Genomic DNA, 26,604 nt, shown 5'->3' on the forward strand with positions numbered 1-26,604 from the left:
CAGATGTACACCAGCCATTAAATTTTTATTTTTCCTTGAAATCGTACATTTCCTCAGTTTAAACATTCGATATGTTTATGTTCCGATTTAAATAAAATATGGGTTTATAAGATTAACAAAACATTGAATTCATTTTTATTCACATTTTTTGGAATTGGGGTTGTGTTAGCTACCCCACTTCGGTGTGCAACCCAATTTATTCTTCCGATTGCACAGAAACAAATCTCACTAGCCTAACTAGTTGCAGAAATAATGGAATGATAGCCATCATCTTCTATCAAAAGGTTCCGATAGAGCATGTGGAGGGAAAAACGGTATTGAGGTGTAATCAAAGTTATCCACACTACATGGCTAAAAGGATTTTGGGCACCTGACTGTCACAGCCATATGTAATTCTTACCTGACCCCTGATCTTAATAATGCTCTTGTGGCTGAAATAATGAATAAACAAAATCTTCAGTCACATTCCAAAATCTAGTGAAAGCCTTCCCAGAAGAGTGGAGGTTATTTATTTAAAGGGATCTGAAATAGGATGCAGAAAAAAAAAAAACATTTACCCCTGAGAACTAATTCCAATGTTAAGCAAGATACAAGACAACATATAACAAACATCTTTTTCCATTTATTAATATATAACCTTTTCCCAGTTGGAAGGGGGCTTAGAACAGAAGTAGAAAATAAGCCCCAGACAGGTGGTGTGTGTACAACATTGAGGAAGAGCAGTCCATGAGCCACAAAGGACATTGTGGGCAAACACCATCTCTACCTTTATACAGCAAGGCTCTACCATTGAGGAATGATCGATCAAGGTCCTGCAGATTGCTTTAGAACATTAAAGGTGAAGACAAATATGGAATAAAAAAAATAAAATAAAAAAACCTGTGCAGTTTTGGTGAGACATAAAGTGTGACTATTTCTACATGACTAAGTAATAAATTGGGAGTATTGTAAATAATTGGACTGTCAATACCTCATTCCTAATCTTCATGACTGTGCTACCACCTGCATACATAAACACACCCACACACACCCAAACACCTACAGCAACTGTGCAAAAATATCTTTGGTAACCAAATTAAATGAGTAACAGAAAAAACAAGACCAAAAAAAAAAAAAAAAAACCCAACCACGATGATCGAGCTGGATCGAACTAATACAATCTAATATACACAATGGCAGTCTGATAGAGCTACACAAGACCGCATATTCAATAAATTAGACAGAGGGAATGAGTTGGAAAGTCCAGCAGTTCTGTTCACATAAGTCAAAATCCAATGAAATGAAATGGAAAACAAAACAAAACTAAATAAACAAAAGAAAACAGTGTCATAACAGAAAATAAAAATAGGGTTTAACAGAAATCCAGACGTGTTTTATGGCCCTTAGTTGCAATAATTTAGTTATTTTGTCAGCTTTTCCAACAAACAATTGTTTGTGAGGCTTTCTGTAAACATTCACAAATAATACATTAAATTGTTCCTTAACACCACATTTGTACATCTGAAGTCAGACCCTCATTAAAGTGAGTCTCTCCACAAACACACACACACACACACACACACACACACACACACACACACACACACACACACACACACACACACACACACACACACACACACAGTGATTGATGTGCACATCACTGAGGTACACAGTATACTTAGCGTCCTCATGTGAGGTGCCATAAATACAATGCTGCTTTTTGGGTTTGTGAAGAAAAACACAATTTGATGTTCCAACACTTGAGGGTCCATTTTATAACCAATTTCTAGCACTGATAATGTTTTTGCTCTTTTTTTTTTTGCATTTTATAAAAGGAGTTATTTCAAAATATATCCACAGAAGTGTTTTTTTTTTTTTTTATATGAAAAAATAAATTAGGTAGCTGAAAAACACCAAAAAGAGGAAGACGGGCAGGTAGAGGTCCTTGCTTGCAGGGCCTATGCTGTCCTCATTGAGCCATTGTTTGAACTAGAGATCCTTCGGAAGCCATGGTCGTTCTTCTCCAGCCACAGCTCAGCCAGCTGCTGTGTTGAACCATGGGACGAGGCTTTGGAACCCAGGCACATCTTGTACTGTTTGGGATCTAAGTTGGGGTCACATATGACAGGGTGATGTACATGCACTATGCCAGTGTCTGTGCTCCTGAACAGTTTAATACCTGACTGGACAAATTTGTTAAAGAGGTCCACGTCTTCCATTCCCCACCCTTGGATGGAGACGTCAAAGCCACCCGCTTTCACCAGGTCACCTTTGTACACGCAGACGATGCCGAAGCCAAAGTGTCTCCATAAGCCTGTTTTGGATGTGAACACGTAGTGGTTGTTGCTCGGGACTTTTCCCGCGTAGACAACCTTCGGGTCATACTGGCTAAAGATGATCGGAAAGTAGGTCTGCTCTCCCAACACGGTGTTTGCGCGACATCGCTTGAGGAAATCGGCAGTAAACAGTAAGTCCACGTCACAGTAAAATAGCAAGGAGTCATTGCTGAAATGGGCGGAGCCGACCTCCAGGGCCAGGGCACGGGAGAAGGGGCCAGAAACGGGCTCAATCTCCATGTCTGCTTTGGGATATTTCAAATGGTACTCTTGCATCAGCTCGATCTGCTTCATACGCTCGGTGTTGTTGTCGGTGTTAAAGAGAAGGATCAGCAGCCTGACGTTCTGGTTTGGAATGAGGCAGATTTTCTCAAAGTTGGCCATAAAGCGTACAAATATATCGAAACGTCCCGCCAGCGGCACAAGGATGTTGATCTTCTTCTCTTTGGGTTCTTGCTGGTCTGTGCCTGAGCCGCTAAGCTTGAAAGGCACAAACTTCTTGAGGGAGCTTGAGAGGAAAGAGAGCGAGTCCGATCCCTGGTTAATCCGTGCAGAAAGTACTTGAGCGTCTATCTCGTCCTCTTCCAAGAAGTGGATCTTACTGAAGGTCTGCTGAAGATAGGCGTGCCTCCGGACAGGTACCGTCATCGTCTTTCCTTTGTGCTTTTTGTAAAGAAGCAACAGATCAAGCACATATTCAGCCCCATACATTGGGTTCACCCTCCGGTAGCCGTACTGAATCTCTTTGAAGTCGATGACTCTCCCCCGCGTCTTCGCGTTGGCATTAATCATTTCCATAACTTGCATGATAATGTCATCTAGTGCCATTTTCTGGGACGAATCCATGCCGCGACGTGGGGGTTGCCCATCCAAGGCAGAGTAAATGTACTTCCCAGTGAGGAACTCCCACTCGAGTACTTCCTCCCGCTGGCGTGGGTGAAAGCGCATAAATGAAGGGGGCATGCCAAGCTGCAAATCCTCCTTATGCACCTCCATGTTGCCGTATCGGCTCATCTGCACGATTTCGCGGTGAAGCTGAATGGTGCGGTGGCGAAGTTCAGCGATTTTGCGGCTCAGCATGTAGCTGTGCAGCCGATACTGATACGGAGGGTTCTTGTTGGGATGGAGTGTGATGGCTCTGTGGATCTTACTGTTGTGCAGATCTCGGATGTAGCCCTTCTTATTTGGCTCGTAGTTCTCATAAAACAGCTGCTGCATCTGAAAAAAGAAAAAAAAAAAAGAAAAAAAAAGAAAAAAGAAAAAAAAAAAGAGTATGACAGTTTTAATATGCGAGTCGAGTTTTAAGGTATTAGACACAAATAGCAGGTCAGTATTGAATCCTGTTAACCCTAGATTAATTTACTTAATACATTTAAAGCGATAGCATCAAAACATTTTGAACTGCACTCTGAACGGAATGAGAACAAATTCCATTAGGAAAATTCTATCATCTTCACTGTGGTCATAAAAAACAAACTTTTGATAAAATGTGAAACGGAAACCCAGAAAAATACAAATAGAAAAATCAATGAAAAGGCTAAGCTCATTAGTTATATTCTACCAATTACTGCTGATGCACAGACAGAGCCACTGGCCGTTTCAAGAGTAAACGCACGAATTGGACGCCATCAGATTTAAAGTCTTAAACTGACAATTCACCATGCTAATTAAAAAGCTCCATGTCAAATGTTGGTGTTCTGAAGGGGCTTTGCGCAGTACAACGAAGGGACTGCAGCTTCTGTCTCCTTGGACCAAACCATTTACCATCAGTGTTTCTTTTTAATAAGAAATAAATAAAAAAAAATCATTCACAATCTGTATAAGAAAGTGAAAATTGGACTCCAGCAGTGCTCCCAAACCCACTGACCACGCTAGAAAAGGATAAAGTTATAAGATAAATGGAGCCAGTACACAAGGTCAAAAGGTCTCCGAGTAGGGATTCTGAGTGGCAGGTAATAGCAATCTGTCTCGTCCTAAAGCCCTCTAATTAGCTGACCTCTGGTTTCTTTCGTAATTACTCCGACATGGCTTATTATAACAATTCCTTCCTGCACTATGACCTGGTCAGTTTGTACTAATGGGTGGTATGTGGGGAAACGCAAACAAAAGTTGCTGCCAATCCCTGCCATGTGCAGGGAAAAGTCAACCAGATGGCTGGGAAGATTTCTGATGAGAAACTCAACTGAGGGGCAAAACTCATTAAATAAAGCTATAAAGATTGTGTCAGATGTAAAATGAATTTTTTAACTCATCAAATTTACAGATGAAAAGGCATGACCGAGATCTAGATTGATCAACGCTCTGCAAAAATATCAAGGAGAAAATCTACAGCACTGCTGTACACTACAAAACCAGTTATCCCATTTTAAATCGAAAGCACAGCATGAGAAGTTCTCTGCTTACAGCACAGGACCGAATCCAGCACTGCAACAAATGCTGGCTAGGCGACAAAAAAATGTCGACAATGCTGGGTAAGTGAAAACAGCTATTACCCAGTATGCTCAGCTCTTGATGATCAGCCAGTATCGGCTGCATGACAACAAACGATTCATACACAAATCGACTTAGAAAGGACGACGAAGAACAGTTAATGCACCTTTTATGGCTAATATGGACACACAGTTAATGATCTGGGCTGTATATGAGTACAAACCAAGTAGTTTACTTTAGCACTGATATCAACAAGGACTAAAACCAAAAAAGGAGCAAAGTATTTTCACTGGGTCTACATGAAAGGTTTTGTTTTTAACACTGCCACCTTTAGACGGGTACATCCCTGCAATCAAGAACAGTGCTGTAATAAAAGGCTGTAACGTTGTTTATGATTAAAAGAGAGAACTACTTCACTGGCTCTGCAATAACATCAGGCCTCGATTGTCCCTGTGAGAAATACATTACAGCTAAAAACAACCAACAATCGCTACAGACAAATTAGAAGCTTTCTGTTTATTGACAGAGGCCAAAAAAAGACATTTTCAAAAATAAACTGAATCTTTGATCCTACAAGGAGGTAATTTACTCGGTGTACCTTTACACTTAGATATGACAATCTGATAAAGCAGCTTATAAAAGGTCATTTTATTCCTCGGTTTATTTCAGGCTTTGGCAGCAGGATACAAGTCAATACGTTGGCATTTTTTTTAAAGACGCATTTGCTCAACGGAACAGTTTAGACCAATTAATAACATCTTAAGTTCTTCGTGCCGGTCTGCTTTGGCCTGATATTAGCCCATTTAAACACTCACAACAACTAAAGTACTGCAAATGAAACTCGGATAAGGAGATGAGGTCCGGTTTATGAGCTAGGCATGAAGCAGCTTAGGTTCGGTTCTATTATATGCATATATAGCAGCAAACAAGCAGACTAAGTATAATTAGTCAGTTGAAGAAGTGTTGGGTAAAATAAGAAAGCACACGAGAACATGGGAAAGAAAAGGTAGATTTGCGGTAGTACTTCATTTCAGGTTCTGCCTGTTAAAAAAAAAAAAAAAAAAAGATTCTTGATGAAAGATCAGAGGAGAACAGCAACAGCAAGAAAAGCATGTGTACAACTCACATACAGGAACCTGAGGCTACAGTGGGCATAGGCTCACAGGAACCAAACAGATCGACGGAGGGGGGAAAAGCATTGTTTTCCAAATGCTCAGTAAGCCTGTACTCTTTGATTCCTGTGGTTTGGCTGACAGGAATGGAACATTATGTGTTTTGCTGTTGTATGCAAACCACCTCAAGGGTCAACATATTGCACTTTTACCGGAGTCAAATGTTATTGGCATCATACACACTCGCTTACTGTTACAACCCGCAATGTTTCACAGGTTGTATTGTATTGCATGGGATGTGTGGGTTTTGTACTCATAATATAGAATAAAATAGAACTGACATGCGTGCAAGAATGAGAACAGAATCCCAGACTGTTCTGTTCAACACAATTATAAAAGGTGCTGTTCTGATCCACACTACATGAACAAAACTGTCCTTTTTCATTAAATCTAAATGAAATTAAAACTAGTCACTTTTTTTTTTTTGCTTCTATAATCTCTACTCCTCTGTTCTGGAAAGACGTTTCCCTAGATTTTGGAGTGTGGTTGTGGAGATTTGTGCTCGTTCAGCCACAAGAGCATGAGTAACTTCAGGTAGTGATGTAGGGTGAAGAAGCCTGGGGTGCAGTCTGCGCTCCAGTTCATCCCAATAGTTTTGAGGTCAGCGCTCTGTAGCGGGCCACTCATGAATTTTTCAATGCAGGCCATTTAAACATGGAGCTGGCTTTGTGCACAGGGGCAGTGTCATGCTGGACATGTGTTAGTCTTATCGTTCAAGTAAAGGGAAAATGTAATGCTAATGCATCAAAGACAATTGTGTGCCTCCAACGTTGTGTAACAGTTTGGGAAAGAACCACATACGGCTGTAAACGTCGGGTGTCCCAATACTTTTGTTAATTCATTCATATATATTACATGGATGTGTGGGTATATTTAAACATATACACATACATAAAAAACCTGAGAATTGAAATGCATTTTACTATTTAGAATGTTAAAGCACCACACAGAGCAGTGTGTAGCAGTAGAACTAGACTAAACTTACATGACATACAAATAGACAACACAGTCAAAACCCCATGACTGGCTGAATTATGGTAGAAGATACGAAACAGATTCTCGGGAAATGACTTAAACATGCTAACCAGCATTACATGACATTTAACAGTGAGTCATTCAATAAGAAATACACAGTACTTTTAAAGTGGCAGGCCTTTCTGCTGTAACATTGTAGTCATCCAGATCTTACAAGTCAGTCACAACAAAGATTAGTAAAGACAATCGTCCCATTCACCAGCATTTTTTCCATGTTCGACATGTCGCCAGACCACACCGATTTGCTGCACTTCTCCCTCCTTCGCCGGAAAATCCCGACTTCAAAGAACCCATAAAAAAATTAATACTTGAAAGAAGCTTCTTGGTGAAAAACCCCTTCATTAAGTGCATTCTCTTTTCCCCGAATTATGTTCATGTGTAGGCTATAATTCTCTGTCAGGCTCGGTGCAGATTGCGCTTTAAATGCACGTGTTAAACCTTGTGTATGTTATTTCAGTGCTGTAATAAATCAGCGCTCGGCGACAGGCGTGGCCGCGTCCGAAACGCTCCTTCGCCGGCGCTGTTGCCACACGCATCAGCACGAAGGTGAAGCGTCAAGGTAACTACCTGCGGATTTATCGGTGACAGAAAACACATCACTGCCATTCACGCAAGCTAATTGAAAAATGCTTGGTTAATGGGCTCCACTGTAGCATAATGAGTGCTATTCAAAAGGACACCCCTTGTGCTTGTTTAAGATTAGCGATTCCTGCCAAGATGCTGACCTTAAACAATGAGGGACAGTAAACACTCCACAGCTTCAGGCAACATTTATAAAACCACAACACTAAAGAGTCACAGAGGGAGGCCTACAGCAGGAAATGGTACTTTTGCCTATTAAATAAATAAAAAGCTAAAAAAAATTGCACAATTATGGTATGTAACCAAGCTTGACATTCCAGATTTTTTTTTTCTTTAAAGTGAACATTGCACTTATTTAAACACAATGCTTGATTCTAAACAGAAGGTATCGCTTGACAGTCAATCGTTATTGCTTCTGGACTAAAAGCGTACACAGGATGAAAGCTGTGTTCTTGATATGGTATATTATAAATAGTGTTCTGTGAGGAGACATTTACGGAAGAAGTGTTCCACACTAAAAAAATAAATAAATAAAAAGTGTCCTCAGGATGCAAGAATTTTCACTTAGCTGTCTATTGGTAACATACTGTTGCATTCTTTAAACTATTATTGGTCAAAAGCTGTGGTATACGAAGAATTAAACATTCCAAGAAATGGTGACAATAACATCAGTTGTGTTTTAGGCAACCAAATTGCAGTTGCGTTTAGGGCTGACGCGATTCCTTTAGTAACTTCAAAAAAATGAAAAAACGTAGTGTAGTCCAGTTAACTGCACACTGAGCACTGCGTTTCTCCACGGACCATTAATACTGGCGCACCACCCCTAAATTCTGGACAGCTCTGGGTCTCATCTGTTTCCCCTTCGTTTATGAATATCGCGAATATATGAAAATCTTTGTTTCCAGCCTTGTTTTGTGCTTATGCCGTGTTGATATACTGTATAAGACCCCTGGACAGGTGAACACAGAAGATGCGGCAGAATGAAAAATGAAGGAACGGAGAGGAAACAGCGAGGAGAAGATTCAGGCCAAAGAACACAAAGTTTCCAACGTTTGGGATCATTTAAAACTAAAACACACACACATATATATATATATATATATATATATATATTTATTTTTATTTGTAATTTTGCTGTAATATGGCAATTCAATTTACATTAAACATTATTTTTTTACATTAAATTAATTTTTCTAAAAAGAAAACAGATTACTTGTTCACTTTAAGAGACTCCATCTTATTTTCTAATTATCTTTAATGAAGAAAAAATACCCCCCCCCCCATTAATCGATTGACTAATCGGTAGAAAACTATTACAAAAATAATCGATAGCTGCAGCCTGTTCTCATTGTTCAGCTTTGGTAATCGATATCTTGATGGAAACAGGCACGATGTTTTCAGGGTTCTGCGATCATAACTGAGAACAGTGACAACACTGTCAATGAAACTCCCCAACATACAAATTAGGTTCCAAATAGCATGTATGCATGATCAAACTCATGTCTGTGTGAAAGTATGGTATTAGTTTTCATTTCTACCATAATTGCAATTTATCAATCGATTGCCATGATTCTTGATGCTCCAAAAAAGTTAACTGACCATGTAATATGATATGCATCCGTTTCTTAAAGTAGAAATTTGCAAAGAAATCTGAATCCTAAATTCAGTCACTACACCGATAACACTATTAAGCACAAATTATTTCACTTAGAGTGATTATAGAATGAAATATTCTTCGAATTATGGATAATTTACATTTTTTGAACCATTACCTTTTTATTTAAAAATGGTTTCATTGTAAAAAGCACAAATCATAAATTCACTGCTATTTTAATACTGGTTTAGAAACAAAATTAAATACTAAAATAAAATACAAATTTGGGATTTAGTATATAATTATTTAGTTATAGTGAATTAGTGCCCAACTATGACTGTCTCACACCTAATTGTTAATTCTTTTTTTTTAATTTAGGGCAACCGGCAGATACCCCATATCCAAAGCGACTCACATTTATGCCTGTGTAATCCACTCTATTCTTTATATTTAACAACTGAGTAGTGGAACGAATACTGAAATCCTAAGAATGATGGAATAGGAAAAATATTATTTATTTGATTTTATAGGTCTTTAGACTTCTTGGTGAAATTCTATTGTCAAAATTCTATGGACACCTGACAGCACCAAATGCGCATGCTAAAAATCCTATGCATTGTTACACCGATCGTCATTCTTTTGGAAAGGCCTTCGACTAGATGCTTGAGCATGACTGTAGAGATTTGTGCTGACTCAGCCATGAACAAAATTCTAATTCATCCAAAAGTTTGGAGGAGTTACACAGGGCCTCTGTGTAGACCACTCAAGTTCTTTAACATCATATTTTCATAAACCTTGCTTTGTGCCCATGGGCATCACCATGTTGGAACAGATTTGGGTATCTTAGAGCCTGTAATGGGGAATCTTAACGCTTTACTATTGTGTTCAAAACAACTTTGTAGCAACAGTTTGTGGATGAGCCACAAAGATAATAATCAGGTGTCCACATAATTTTGGCAATATAGTGCGCTTGCTTGAGGAGATTAGATAAAATAAATAAATTACTAGACACCTGACAAAGATTTGAAGAAAAAGCCATAGTTATGAGACTGAACCCTGACAACCGAAACATACAAAAATACGCCCGCGATACATCAAACGTACATCAACAATGATTTGACAGATTTAGGATTCAATCCATGTGGTGGTACTTTCTAAAAGTTTAGACGTGTGTGATGCAATTTTCAGATGAACTTCCAACTGCCATGTTTAACCCACAGTGATTGATGATTACAGCAAACCGCACTGACATTTCATGCTACAAAAGATGCCGCTGACCAAAAGGCGTGGAAGCTGTACCACCGGTTTCGTCCTATGCGCTATTATTCATGTCATGCTTTGTATGGTTGTATGCAGGTTTGCTGAAAAGCTGAAAAGAAGATTTTGCCAAGTGCACATCTCAAAGGGATTGTTCTACAGTGTTTCATCAGCACTCTCATGACCACCTTAGTGTGGTATTCCAGCTTAATAACCATAACAAGAAAAGAGGTTTGTTCCTTCTTTAGCTCTTAGCCAAAATCTTCCGTCTTCCAAGGAACAACAAAATTGATTTTTCCAATGATTATCCCTACTTTATAAATAGCAAAATGCTATTTTTTGCTATTTTTTGCTATTTTTGGGGGGAGGGGGGGCTCTATGGCTGGATCCTTTGATTTTTGTCTTCTTATTCTACACAACTTTCATCTCTCACAGTAATCAAACCTTAGGGATGGAGAATGCCTTTTAATGAAAAACCAACGATTTAGCTGTCACCACCTGTACAACAGATGATTACAGAGAATAATCAGTCCTCGGGGTCCCGCTCTAAAGAAAAGACCGTCTCAGATGCAGGCCAAGGCCATAGAAAATTGATGGCTTTGTCTCACACCTGATTATTTAAGGTCCACACTCTACAGATAAAGAACACACATCGATGTACAAAGATTCTCAGAGTGCTACAGATTGAGATCAGCCCCCCTTAATTAAAAAAGCTATCAATGTTAGAGACTGGGTGTTATGCCAGACAACGCTAACACAGGTTTAAATGGTGATGAAATAAAAAGCGCCACATGCTTTTATAAAAGGCACCAGTAGTAGCAGCAGCAACAAAAAAGGATGGAGTATATACAAGTAAAAGTAGTAGTATTTGATGCAAACCCCAAAAGATTTAACTGCAATGATTTTGGGGAGGAAATTACATTTGTTAGAACACGTTACGTTTGTGTGCAGGTGTTTCGGTACCCAACCTTATAAATTATTTAGCCTGATCATATTTCAACTTGGTTAGACAATGAACATGATTTGTTTTTGTTTATTTGGGGGTGTGGTTTTTCTTTTCTGTCCACCAAAGGCCATGCACAGACTGGTATTGCCACATTCCCATTTCCTGCACATGCGAATGAGAATCTTGGCACTAAACCATCGTGTCTAAAATGACAAACATTTTAGTCTTTGTCAAGAAAACGCATTGGACAAAATTCCGCTTTTCCACATGCTTACTGGGCTGTTCAGTGTAAACTAGGCAAAATTCAATATAATTTGCTTTATACAGGAAGGAAGAAAACGCCTGAACGCTTCATATTCATTGTGCAGAAATCCAGGCCTCCTGGTTTTGATGGAGTGCTTGCTACTTTATCCTCGAATGAGACCCTCAGAGATGACTGTGATGTGATAAGTGGAGTGATAAGCACCGCCAGCAAGATAGCATTTCACTTCTGAATATTGCAGCAGTATTTAGACGAGGTGTGTGCTCTCGTTCCCGGCTGCATTTTTAATAGAATCTGCTGCACAATGGCAGAAGGGGGTGGGGGTACACCAAACATCAAACTAGAAGAGGTACTTTCATGTGGACTCATCCAGTTTCCACCAGAACTGCTGCACAGATGTAATGGGATGATCTTGCCGTCATTACGGGCATATTATTTTAAGTGAAACGGAATAAAAGGAGCTGTGGTTTCATCTGCACTTGACTGAGTGAAACTGAATGGGGAAAGAGAGAGGAAGACAAGAAATAGAAAGAAGTACAAATTGGGAATGCAAAGCAGCAAGACTGGGAATAATTGGCATGTGGTCTGTGCAGTAGATAATAGTAATACATTCATAAGACCATGTACACCTGATCTAACTCGCTTCATTAACAGGCGTTTCCTGAGTCAACAAGGGCGTATTGCAGAAGGAAAAACATGAACGTGGGGCCGCAGTTCCACACTCCGGTGCAGGAGCAACACTGGCCTGTACTAGCAGAGGTGGAATGCAGTCATAGAGAATAACATGACGTCAAACCAGGGTAACCTGACCTACTTCAGCTACTGGTGAGGATCTGGTAAAGAAACAAGTGCATCTACAGGCAACTTACTCAAAAACCTAAGCTGCTGAAACACTGTCTTCTTTCACCTTTACAGCGCTGGAGCTCAGTGTGCTTCAGGACTGTGGTCTCATTGGAAACCTCAATTCATAATGCCCCTTATTGGAGTGCCGAGTGACAGGATACGAACAGACTTGACAAGAGGAAAATTGTTTTTATATTATAATTATATATATATATATATATATAAATAAACTTTTTTCCCTCGTCAATTCTGTTGGTATCCTGAAATAGAAATTAGCCGAGCAGTAAAGGAAAACAGATCACCAAAATCAATCAGGTCTTTAACATGTCCCATAGACTTTATCTGGTATTGGCTTAATCTGAAGTAAACAGGCTCCTCCGAGGAGATAAGAGCTTCCAGGCTCCACTTGTGTGTTTTGGCATTTAAACAAATCAATGACTCAAATTTTTTTTTTTTTAAGAAGCCAAGCAGCAGTCAGGAAAGCCCTGTTCTCCACTGGGTCAGTAAGACCAAGTCAGGCTGGCTCCTGAGGGCAGGCTGGTGCGATATCGCTTATTGACACAGACCATTCAGATTGTGCTGTGAGATAGGGCAGGCTAAAACACACAAACACCATCCAAATAAGCTTCCTATCTAAATCCCCTTTCTAGCAAAGGGATTCTGAAATCTGATTCTGCACTCAATAGTGTACCACGGTGAAGAGACTCCGCTGACACAGAATGCCGATGCCTAATTCAAGCTGCGCTAGTGCGTTTTAACACTATTTTACAATTAGCGCAGATAAGAGCTCTCATTTTATACAAGCTTCCAAAGAAATTATATTTGCACTGAGCAGACTGGCAGAAATTTTTATTTTTTTTTATTTTTTGGACAGTACATTACAGAGGAAGAAGGCAGGTACACAGATCCTCTCAGTCCCCTAGAAAATCTTTGAAACAAAGAAAACACTGTCAATAAGCCCCATGGGTTTTGGCCAGCATTGCTTAGGTCTTTGGAAAACCAAGATAAAAAAAATAAATCCAAAAACAAAACAAAAAAAGCCCTTCAACAGAACCGCTGAAGTCTTTATAAAAAGTTCTGGCTAAGAGGGACAGTGCTGAAAGCTTTCTCCCTACAAGCTTAGGGTTAGATTTCAAACCCTGGCAAGCCTGGTTGCTGCAGGGATTCCAGATCAAGGAGCTAAACAGGAAGGGTAGAGAACAGGAGCGACTGTGGTGGGCTGGAGCCGGGCAGCAGCTTCCAGTCTGAGGCGAAAAACCTTAGGTCAGTCCTAGCTAACACTATTCTGCTCATTGTATAAAAAAAGAGGGGTGGAGGGGGTGGGGTGGAAGAGGATTGGCTTAGTTGATCTGATGGAAACAGTCTTTTCAGTTTAAACAAAGTACTCAAGCTGTGATGTTCAAATGAGTTGAGAGAGAGAGAGAAAATAAAAAAGCAAAAAAAGAAACCCAAAAAAGCGTACACTATACTCGCGTCTTGGTGTGAGCCGAGCACGACCTGGTTATTGGAGCATGGAATAAACTGAAAGCACCTGCACTGAACAGGAGCTACAAACTCTGCACTCGAAAAATCAGACTGCAAGCAAAAGCAGTTTTCAGCTGCTTTGCATTTCCCGAAGAACAAACAGTAAATAAAAATCCCAAACCAAGCGATTACTGAATTACCCTTCAATAAAGATTTTTTTTTGGAGAATAAAGGGGCAAACAGCCGGGCTCGTTTCTCACCAACCCACTGTGAACGTAGACAGAAGACATTTTCAGACTTCAGATTACATTCCCATCATCACCACTTTCCATCAAAAAAATAGTCATGAATGATGTAATCAACAAGAGCTGCCTAAAAAGGCAGGGGGAAAAACCAAAACAAAAAACATTCAAACCATTTCTTGTTTGAGAAAAGTTAAGGAGGGCATTATATCAGCATTTGTCAGGATCTGCTTGTTAGCAGTAGCATTTGCAGTAATAAATCAAACAGGATGGTGGATTTTTTGCTTGATTCTACTGTAATGTGTAGAAAAACAACACATTAACCCCCATGCAATAATATATATATATATATATATATATATATATATATATATATATATATATACACACATACACACATACATACATACACACATACAATAATAAATGACAATGTAGTGGAGAACTTCATTGTTATTGTAAAGAAAATTTATTCCTAGGAACCAAATTGTGATTAGATTTTCTCTGCCATTCAGAGGTTATTGAGAAAAAAAAAAAAAATCTAATTATCTGCAGCCTAGCCCTTTGTCTGAGTGGGCCATGATGCCTTTGAGATGGAGATGGAGGACAGCCATCTAAAAGGATGAAAGCCAACCAAGGCACAAATGCATTAGATACAATCAAGGAATCGGGGGGGAAAAAAAACTAAAATAACCCAGCAGGCACATAAAAATGGCTAGATTTTCCTTTTTGAGATAAAGATAGATATAAAATAGCTGGTCGGACACATGCTCTGCCCAAACCACAAGTCATGCAAAATGTACGAGCCGCCTGAGAAAAATCTAATGCAAGGACTGGTCTTATAATTTATAGTGCCAGTTAAATTAATGCCCTTCAGCCAGACACATTTGGCTTGGTGCTTTGGAGCAGACGTCAAAGAGATTTGATTGTCGACAGTCATCTATTATTTATAGATTAATTTGACCTGCTTGAATGCACAGAAATAAAATAAAAAACTGAATGCAAAATCTGATAAGCCTCAATTTTACATCACATTACATTGTGAGTCTGTTTTAGTGTCAGACCAAGGCCTTTTCTATAAAGCCTTTTTGTAAAATTGGTGGATTTTCGATGCCTTCAACATTTCAAATCAAACTAATGTCATCTAAAAGAACTTTAGATCTTACATAGTTAGAATGACAATAAGAGAAAGGACATACACTGCAGAGGAGTGATTCAGCCACACTGCGTTTTAAACTGACAAACGGCAACCATTTATTGGGATTTAATTGCTATCGCTATAACTGTGTAAAAGCCCTCTGATGGAAACCTGCTGTGACGAGACAAAGATAAGATAGTACAAAGGGGGGGATTGCTTTATCCTGTCTGACAGAGGTGTGTCCCACAGTCCTCCTCTTTCCAGCTCTAAAAATATTCATACACGTTACAGAGGAACGAGGGGGTGGAGATAATACATTGTTCTAATACAAAAACCTCAAATCATATAACATCCATGTCTAAAATCAGTGTTCAGATCTCGTGTGTGCAACTGAGGAGTTCGCCGAAGTGCCAAATTAAAAGCGAACGTGTTCTTTTTCAGACGCCGATGTGGGCTTAGGTGTTACTATTTAAAAGAAAACTTAAAAAAAAAAAAAAAAAAAGGGCGTTTAAAGCGCCAAAGAGAGTTTATATAGGAATAATGTGATTAAAAGTGAAACAAAGATAGAGACAGGAATGGTGTTTTAAAAAGCCCTGATTATATGTAATCAGACTGTGTGTGTCTCTACCCTAAACAACTCCTACCAATCAGTGTGCACCAAAAAGAAAAAAGTGCTTTTAGAGATCGAGTGCATGCCAGATAGGGACTGCCACAAACGGATGTTTAAACAGTATGGGACGGGTCCAGAACAGATTACAGCTGGTGTTTCTTCTCACAACCTTTTGCCTTGACTAGTGATGACTGTTTAAAGCTCTTTGCTTCTCTCCGGAGGAATGATTCAAAACAGTTTGCTTTAAAAGTTCCAAAATGGTTTTAAAAAAGAAAAAAAGTCGCCGCCCACATATGAAACCTTTTATCTTTAAACACGCCATTGCCTCCATGTTACTTCAGTTTTTGTTGATTGCTCATTTACTCATACTTATAAAGTATGAGTATAATAAATGTATATATATATATAATGTATGTGTAATGTATGGATTTTTATATATTTTTATATATATATAAAATCTCTGGTTTAAATAAAGAAATGTCCGGATCGTACACTGGAACAGCAATCTCCGAGCTCAGCAGAAGCATGTAGGATGCCTAGAAAACAACTCAAACAAACCCTTATGGTCCAGGTGTCTCCACCTGCCACAGCTGTGGTCAGAAACGATGCGATTTATTACGATCTCTAGACAGGCGTGCGTCTTGGACAATGCGGAAAGCTTAAAGTAACGCTACTTGGAACAACTACTAAGTAAGAGAAAGAGTATATACTTTCTGGTCCTCATTGATAATAGTGAAATTAGTAACCAACTTCACACTGAGCAAATAATGAAACTTGCACTTAAAAATAAAGAAATTAAAAATATAACAGTTCTTGCTGAAACAGACTTCTCGGTCCGACATGCGACAGTTTTAATTCCACATTCAGTGCGTCACTAGTATTAACATCTCACAAAGTATACAGTGAGGAGGAAAGAAAAATAAATAAATGGCAAATATAGTATGAAAAGGTCATGCTACCCAGAGAGAGCTGGCAGGGGGCTGGTTAGATAAAAATGAAAGTACAACAAAAAAAAGCCAGCTTGTCTTCTAGAGTAAATGAGCCCTGGGAATGGGCGCACATCGTGACAGCTGTAGGAGGATTCAGTGTGATGGGTAACTGTCATGGGGACAGATTTACACCGTCCAGGTTACACACGCTTTTTGCTGCAGACTTGCCAGACCATTGTCTGAAAAGCCCATTCTTTCTCAGCCATGACTCAAACATATGGACTTTAATTCCTGGTCTGCCCCAAGACACAAACACAGCTGCTACACAAATGCCATTGCCACCCCGGACCTGCTCAGGATCTTCAGCAACACCGTTCTAGAGATTTCTTGTCACAGCTCCTTACCTTTTAAAAAAAAACGCTTGCCCTGTGTTCATGCAATTCCACAGCTGGAATTCCTGACCAAGCTTTGATCCACAGCACACACGTGGTACGCAGGCAAACTAATTAATTGTGTTTACCAACTTCAGCAGAGCTAGCGTCAAACAGGGACGCACAATGGGCATCATGCTGGGCCTGATGAAGGATGTGGAATGGGCACAGCGTGTGGCAGGATAATCTCTTTTTCAGCTGCCTGCCCTCATTTCATCACCTTAATAGGTTAATTGCGAATGTAATTCATGGTAACAAAGGCTTGAGCAGTTGCAGGTGTAGGATTTGCCGAGTTCACAGCCTAAATAGAAAAGAAAATTTGGATCCCGGGTTGAAATCTGTAGCCAACTCCATATCATCAGCCACCACAATCTAAAAGCTTCACACCCTTTTCCCGTTCCAGTCTCTTTCGCAAGCATCACTTAGCGATAAACTGCCTTTTTTTTTTGCCATTTACGACGAGAAGAAGAAAAAGCGGTCTGCCTATTAAAAATAAAAAATCTCAGCGGTCTTAGGAAATATTGAGCGTCATGCAGAAACTTCCTGTGGAATGACTGCAGTGTGCACGCCTCATTAATACGGTGAGAAAAGCACTCTACACTGCATATTGCATTATAAGCCAATTGTTGACCAAAAAAACATTAGGCTTGAAAATATTATCAAAAAAATTATTTGAAGAGTCGTAACCCTGTCAGATCCACGACGATCTGTAAATCTTCCAATGGTGCTTAACCTTCAAATAAAATCTGCTATCCAGACAGACAGAAAGTGGCTCATGCCAGAAACAGCATTAGCCTTCTATACATAATTCAGCACTGCAAAGATGTAAACGCTGTAATCCTCTTCTTGTATATAATAACTTTTTAACTCTTTCAGGAGTCTGAGAAAAGTGTGCAGCAATGACGAAACGGTGCATTTTATGAACATTATGTAACGTGTTGGTTATTTTATACATATTTCTAAGAGCATGGTGCTTATAAAAAGCAAAAATATTTGGTAGCGCTCTTTACGTACCACAACATTACATAATCCGCAAGCAGTGTGGGAAGAAATGAATAAAATGAGCTTTACTTTCTAATTTGATTGCATTCGAACTCGCAGCGGAGTTTTGCTTATTAACCTTAAACGCTGTGAAGCTTCTCTAGTAAAACTCCTCACCTTCTGAACAGTACTAGGTTTAGATTCCAAATCTCAGTGCAATCATTGAGTAAACAATCAATAAAAGAAGCACTGCTATAAGAAGATAATCATAAAAATGTGTTTAAACACATTTGCTTATCCATAGTTAAGGCAAATCCAAAATGGCTTCCTATTGACCTCCAATGCACCAAATATGAGATATTACATTTACAGTATTTGACACATGCCCTTATCCAGAGTGACTTTTCCAGAGCATTTCTCTCATTCAACTAATGAGTTATAGGTTTGGGGCCTTGCAGCTTGATGTGGCTGGGATTTGAACTCATGACCTTTAGATCCAAAGCCTAATACCTTAAACCTACTAGCGAGTGAAAGACACAGATTTCAGATTGTACACTAGAAAATGCCCTCTTCCCTTTTTTATACTAAAATAATGACTTGCACGTTTGTGTGCTCTAACAAACAAGTTGTTCCTTGTAGGTCATCACCCGATAACCTCCAAGGAAGGGAAGAGTCCTTCTACACTCATGGGTAGATTTATACAGTAGAAAACTGACTGACACACACACACAGTCCCGCTTAACGTGTTTTGTCGAGCCATGCTGTTTCAGAGAAGATTTGCTGGCCCAGAGATAGCAGTGCAGCTCTGAGAACCATGAACTAAAGAATGCCACGCTCTTCTCTCCGGCTGCCTTCTTCTATCTGAGCAGAAACGCATTTGGATGTGGTCCAGAAGGAGAGGACGGAAAGGAAAGAGTGGCAACATCTATCTTACTGTCAGGACACAGATGCTGCGGTCCCTCCACCCATGCTAAAGAAACCAGAGCGAAACCCTTCCCTGCTATCGTGCTGAACAGAACAAGGCAGCCCAAAAGTGAGTCCAACTTGTTTCTATCTTTAATCTATTACACGAGGAGTGCTGGCCACTAGCTAACTCGAGAGTATGCTAAAAGAGAAAAGCCAAGTTGCACAAACCAATCACAAATTAAATAGAAGAAAACAAAAACGGAATGCCCGATTAGAATGCGATCCATTTCCTGCCTTTTTATTTTAAATGCTTCTTCCAGACTGGGCAAACCCACTGTCTGCCCGCCCACAAGACTAAACACTGCATTCTCTTTTGAAGGCTCAGTCTCTCTCTAAAAATATCTTTTTCAAAAGGTCATCTTTTTCATACTTTCTAGTAAATGGCGAAATCCACCTTCTTGTTTTTGTAACCCTTAGGTTTCCTTTTTTCGGATAGTACCAGTCTCTTAAACCTCACAATCGCAGATCTAATGCTGATCAAACTCCAGGCATTTGTCTCTGTCTTACTGGAAACAGTGAGCCTGCACACAGTCCCTCTCTTTTTAAATAGTGATTGAAGGTAAATTAGAAAAAGGGAAAGCTATCCAGGTTTAGTTTTTATCCAACTCGACACTTCTTTCTTCTCTCATCACTGCAATTAGCATCACGGCAGGCTGGAAATGTGAATCCTTTCAGCTCCAGTTTGAAGGTTTTCCATTTATTAGGAAAACTAATAAGATTAGGCTGTCAATAATCGCCTTTTCGGGTCAATCACCCAGGCCACAAACACTAACCAAACCTAAATATACAAAAAGAATCCGAACACTAATCATAAAAAAAAAAAAGGAAAGAAAGAGGGGGGAAAAAAGAAAACTAAATACGCTTGAGTGCGCTAAATGAGTACAGAAGGAGACATGAAGTAAACTGTGGCCGATTAGAACAAGGAGTCACGGTTTTGAAGCTCAGAGGAAAAACTGAGGCTTTTATTTTTATGAACTGACTGCTACTGTGAAGTCCTGGGTGAACTTTTAAATATAGATTGGAGCTGAAGCAGGGTGGATCTAGTCTGGCCTTCCATACGAACCCAGACAGCACTGCAACAAGCTTTCACTCCTCAGAGTTCCAGTCTATAATGATGTCCAGCCTACCAATTACAAAAGTGAATCAGAAAAAAGGTTGGAGTGCCAAGTACATTCATGAAGGACGCTGATGGAATTACGTGTGTGAGAGAAAACCTCACATAAAACGAATACAAATGATGGTGTTGGAATCAAATCGAATTTGTTCAGATGAGCTTAAATTGTAAATTAATTACGCAAAGGATTAGATACACTTATGAAATTGGAATGGAAAAGAAATGGAATTAACAGTAAATAAAAACATTCTTTTCACCACTTTTTCATCTTATAACAATTTGATATAGATCACAACTTCTTTTGTGCTTTTACTTTAGTTGAAACACACCAAAAGCCCACTCTTTTCCAGAATAAGAAGACAATCCTAAAATAAAGACTTCATGTATTAACATCTACATTTTTGCATTTGATTAGTAGGTCAGTAGTTGAAACCAGAACGTAAGCTGCTACTATAAGCGAAGTAAAGATTAAAAAAAATATCACGGTTATGTGACCTATCAAACAAGTGTAATGAATTTTTTGTAACACAAATCATCCGTATCTTGTGAAGACACTTCCAGTTCTCAGCCATTGTTTTTCCTGTGTAAACTGATCCTAATGACTATCGATTTACACAATATGCCCTGCAGCAGTCTTACTTAATAAAAAGATATCTAGAAAATCGTACTGCACAAAAAGAATGGGAAACGAGAACTTATACAAACTATCGAACCATAAAAGCTTAAACGGCAGACAACGGAATATTTTTACAACACTGCCTATCTTGCAGATAAGATTTTCCGCACTGCTTTGATAAGCAGACATGTGGATGGACATGTTAACTCCAGAGTTAAAATGTTTCCTTTCCCTTCCTGTGCCAGATGCTAAAAGGGTCACACTTCCAAGTTGACATGTCATCTGTTAACTACGGCGGCGGATGTGGTGAGACTTAAAATTTAAATTTAAGCTATTTATCAGTAACCGTTAAGCTCTTAGAGTTAATACCATGAACCATATAAAGACAGGAACATCAGCTGTAATTTATGTCCTGGGAATTCCCCAACTGGAAAACCTGAAGACATGCTGGCACATGATCATGTATAAACAACTGTCCAGTGTTGTGCCATGATTGAAACACTGAACCAAAACACAGGAACAGGAAAACCCAGTTTTAAAAGTGATTGTGCCAATCTAAAAATATTTAATTAAATAAAAATTTGTCTCGTAAAAATAAACGACTTTGCATGCACATTTACAAGTAATTATACAATTATTTTCAAGCCAGCATAAAAATTCTGGCAATAGGACCAATCCCTGATATGTAATTTTATCATCAGAATCACAGTAAATGGATTTTTCGGAGGTTAAGGGAGAACATGGAATGTGGCACACTTAAAATCATGCATTAAAAATCCCTATCATTCTGAAAGCATTTAATCAAATTAAAAATTTTAAAAAATTAAAACACCGCAAAAGTCAGTGAAAGTCCTTTAAAAATAGCTTAATCTCAGCCATAATTTCCTCACTGCACACACCAACCACAAGGGCTGTGACAAATGGCTAATACAAAATGCCAAAAATAAGTCAAACCGTCTGCCATTCAGCAACATTAGAAGCAATGACTATTCCCACAAGTGAATTAAGCCAAACTGTCCAACACCCAAGATGAGATTCATTTTTTTTCTTTATAAGGGAATATGGAACTCTTCCATGCCATCTGCAGGAAAACTTTGAGCTGGGCTCCTGACTCAGATTATCTCCCAAATTCCTAATGGAAAGAGGATAAGAAGGAAATTATGCTTAATTCTTTTTTAGACATTGGCTCATCGCGTCCAGCAGGACTTGGTGAGACAGCACTTTCCACACAGAAGCGAGAAGGATGAGATGCTGGAAAAAGTGAGAGGAAGGCTGTTCCCCACTGGAAGGAGAACAGACCAACCAGTACTTTGTTAGTACTGCACGCGTATGCTACGGTATCGCTCTTATTACCTCGTGTCTGAAGAGCTATATATTCAGTACCCCAGTGGGACCATTCGCTGTTAATTCCCGGCATGTTTGAAGTAACCAGACACAAAAGATCTATTGACCACGATAAAGTGACGGCAGACCAACTCCCGGACAATCCTGAACAAATTGCTTTAATCACCACTCTTAGATGTGAAGCGTTTCTTGTCTGACACAAGAAACATCAACAACAAGGCTGCACAATGGCAATCAGGAAAACGCTGGCACAACACAAAAGCGGTTGTTTCTCCCATTCTTTTCCCCTATTGAAAGTGACTGGAGAGAAGAATGATGAATTGCCACTGTGTTGGTGAGGCGGAGTGGGACAAGCACCATAATGAACATCTTCAGTCAATTAATACAATATGTGCAGCCAGCGCCAGAAAAACGACTCTCAGAGGACCCAGTGTTCGGCTGATGCTAGAGCTCTGAGACAGTCAGTCACAGTATGTCATTAAATTAGAGACTGGTTTGGAGTCGAAAAAGTTTGGGTTTAATTATGGAGACAGTAATGGGTTAAAGCGGCACCAAGATATGAATATCCTGGCTTGTATACAAAATCTGCATGGCAATGAATGAACATTTAAGAGGAGAGATACCTTGCTTTGGGCAAACACCAAAATAGGATACAAATGAGCAATACAAACAAAACTCCATCCCCAGGGTTTGACCACATCTACTAGCATTTGAACAAAAGGCAAAGGCATCAGGAGACCCCATCGTTCCCCACAGTTAGGTGTGGGTATGATGCAGCTGAAAACGTTGCCGCAAAGTTTCATCAAAAGGTGCGAATCTAAAACACCAATACGGTGTCACCATGAGACCTTCCCTTGGAATGCAAATTTGAGAACCTGCACAGTCAAAAGGCTTGAAAAGTGCCGTTCAATAGCGCGGACAAAATCCCATTCAAGGACGTTAAAGAAATGATGCGTGGAATCCTTCAAACTACATCTTAAAAGGTGCCAAGACTTGAAATGAATGACTTGAGTTTGGAAACTGACAGCACGGTCAAAAAGGCTAAATACCCACAGTGAAATTGGCCATAGAAAAAGGTCAGCACGTGGATATGATCTATGTAAATCTGTTCCATAGCTCTGCATAATCCGCAAAAGCAGCAGAGCTGAACTGGCTACGGTCTTAATTTAGTACTCTATTTAAGCATAACTACTCTGAGAAAAATCAAGACATTCCAGGGCTTCTCCCTTCTCATGGACACCACACCCCCTCCAAACACACACAGAAAACGAGTGTTATGGGCGAGATGTAATTGTCGACATGGGCAACCTGAGCTTGCTTAAAGTCTTCACCTGCTTCACAAGCGAACAAAGAGATCATTCTGCAGTGGACTCTTTGGGAACCGACCTCATCCCTCGTAGCACTGTGGTGGAGAGGCAAACCCCCCCTAACTACTACTCCACTCCTTTCTTCTTTCAAGCTGCTTCAAGGGTCAGGTCCAACCTGTGAAAATGGAACCGTAAGGGGCAGGAACATTAGCACTGACCAAATTACCCCAGATGGATCCATCAGAGTGTAGGGAACAAGCGAACGCAATCTCCGAGGCGTACGCTTTTGCTACTTCTCCATCTTTCTCTCGCTCACACAGAGTTCATCTCCCAGGGTGGTGTAATCTACTAAAGGAACTTGGAAAATAATCAAGGAGTTTGAAAAGCTGATTCTCAGCAGGGATGGGGGAACTGACAACTGACAAAGGCCCCATAGTATTGAAGCAGCTCTTCAGGAAGCGTAGGTGAAATTTAAACCTTCAAACACTAGGTGTTTTATTGAAGGGTTGTTTTTACTGATCTGTGACCAGAAAGGCAAGGGCTTTGCCTGTTTGCAAACAGATGAAGGAAAGTGGAAGTCCACCTTTCAGTAATATGAACTTCTGTGCAAAAAAATCCAATCTTGTAATCTTGTAATAATTAGCGGGCCCCCTACAGTAGCACTAAGGTTACAGAAACATGGTTTAATACAATTGTAGTAATGCTCAAATTTGTCTGAATCATGTATCACTGCTTTAATATTTCTAGATGATACAAACTTGTGGTAGATGTAGAGTTCATAAAATATGCATCAGTATAAGTCATTTTGTACTAATGCTTTGCTCTTGTATCTTGTTTTTTTTTTTTTTTTCTTTTTTGAAACATGCCTTGGGAGGTTTTTCGAGCCTTCATGTGAACTTGCTATGAGGTATCGCTGTAGAACGGGAGTCAGTCATTGTCCTTCTGTGTGTCAGAAACACCAGGGTTACAGATGGTACCAAGGGGTCAGAGGTTAAGAAAACAAAGGAACCCCTGGGAAGGTACACAGAATGCAGCGAGAGTTTTTACTGTATCCATCTCCTAAAACCACCCACATAGAGCGTACACCTCACAGAAGCTTACATTAGTTAAGCCGTGTGGACAGATTTTATTTACAGCTACATATATTCAACCTAATACTTGCACTTGTGTGTGGGGGTAGAGGGAATGAGCTTGTGTGACTGGGGCCAGTGGGGTAACTCCGATCTAAAGAGGATTTGTGACTGCCTGTTTGAATGTCTCTCTACGTTGGAGGAATCCCAATAAATAGCCAAAGGCATGTTTGCTTTTCCACACTTGACTATGCGGCTGAAAAACCAGGGGCTCATTCTTTTACCCCGTCTGGTACAACTATTCATGATTGTGTGGCTCTTTGATTAAAATGCTTGACACATAAAAGAGTATAGTCACAGCTGTGGCGCTAAATTCGCTGCATGGATTGAGAACTCTGGTCTTTATGCACCTGTCAGACACCTTCAGCTTAAAGACTATTAGGAAGTAATCGGGTTAAACGGGCTACAAGCCAGAGAATGTTATCATTTCGGTGGATAAAGCAATGCAAAGGTTAGCATGTCACTTTATATGCCGCAGCCTGTCACTCTGGAAGCTTCTACTTTCACCAATTATTCCACAACAAGGTTCATGGTTTTAGATACAGCATTATGCCTATGTTACTTATAGCGTACAGCTTTAAACGGTATCATGTCTGGGAGTTTCTCGAGTAGACACTAAAATACACATCCGGAAAAAAAAAAACTAATGAGCTACCTGGCACTCAAATCTTCAAGACGAGTTACTGAAAAATAGCTGAGATAAAAGAGCGCACTAAATAGAGAGGGACTGGAAGGGAGGAGGGGGGAAGCCATCCCTAGACAAACACTGCAGAAGGATGTGGGACATTCGGCAGAAAGGTGGAACAATGCTGCAACTACCCGCATTAGTCGCGCCGCTGTAGAGATTCGCAAGACCGTGACTAGCAGAAACCAGCCAGACCAGACATACTGATCCGTGCAAGGACTCTGATTAAGCAGCAGGACCAGCTGACGTCATCCACAAATAAGCTTTATCCCTTGGGACAGGTGACCGACAGCTCAACTTTTGCCCCTTTTTGTTTACGCCACAGAGGAACACTAAAGACAACATGACCACCCACCACCAACCCACATTGATATAACACACATTTGACAAGTATGCACACAGTAAATACACATTCAGGGTGCAGAAGTAATTTTAATAAAATAAAGAGAGACATCTAATTGCATCAAAGGTCAATAGAAGATTTGGGGACATTTAGTTCTAAACTTCAGTTGCTATTTTTTCACAACATGAATGGGGGAAGTGTCTCTGATCGACAGTTTCACAGTCAGCATTTCCTCAAAACGACAATCTTTGCATGCTGCTCATGCTCCATCACAGGGAAACTTAACACATTTAGATGTGTAAACAGATGCCTACATTTGTCTAGTCATTCTGATTGACAGGAAAGATGGTATGCTCTCTCTCCATCTGGGATTCAGGGTTTCAAACTTGGTCCTCCTGTTTATATGCTGCGAAACCTGGGAACCTTCGTACATTTCCACAGATATTTTTTGCATGGACTCTAATGGTATACAGTTGAATGCAATACACAAGGTGTACTTTTGTATGTATTGTTTTACAGGCATGGCGTTGAGTACCTGCATTCTTCTCAGGAATTCACTGAAGCATTCAATGCACACAAATGTCTATTGATCAGTAGATTAGTTGAACTTGCCTGCAATGCAGACGCGACTAAACCTCCCGCACATTTCTCACACAACAGACAAGGTTAACCAGCATGCCATCGGGGTGGTTTCACACAATTCTAGCAGACTGTCCTTCAAGCTGCACGAGACCAAAATAGCTACGGAATAACAACCTTCTGTCAGGAGTGTGGATGGATGCATACAAGGCACCATATGGTTGATTGCTCTTCTAGCTGCGGATTCAGGCTCATCTGTACTCAAACCCTATTTCTGACATTTCCA

The 26,604-nt window shown here is 39.8% G+C and overlaps 1 protein-coding gene across 1 annotated transcript in view; it reads right to left on the reverse strand.

Annotated features, from left to right (window-relative positions):
* Nucleotides 1-602: 602 nt before the first annotated feature.
* Nucleotides 603-26,604, reverse strand: part of chsy1 (chondroitin sulfate synthase 1) — a 49,956-nt gene continuing 23,954 nt past the window's right edge. The window contains exon 3 of the mRNA XM_046857923.1: nucleotides 603-3,536. Coding sequence (XP_046713879.1) covers nucleotides 1,941-3,536 — 1,596 coding nt within the window. The 3' untranslated portion in view covers nucleotides 603-1,940. The remainder of the gene's footprint in view (nucleotides 3,537-26,604) is intronic.

Source organism: Silurus meridionalis, chromosome 9, assembly GCF_014805685.1.
Source record: "Silurus meridionalis isolate SWU-2019-XX chromosome 9, ASM1480568v1, whole genome shotgun sequence".
Taxonomy (NCBI): Eukaryota; Metazoa; Chordata; class Actinopteri; order Siluriformes; family Siluridae; genus Silurus; species Silurus meridionalis.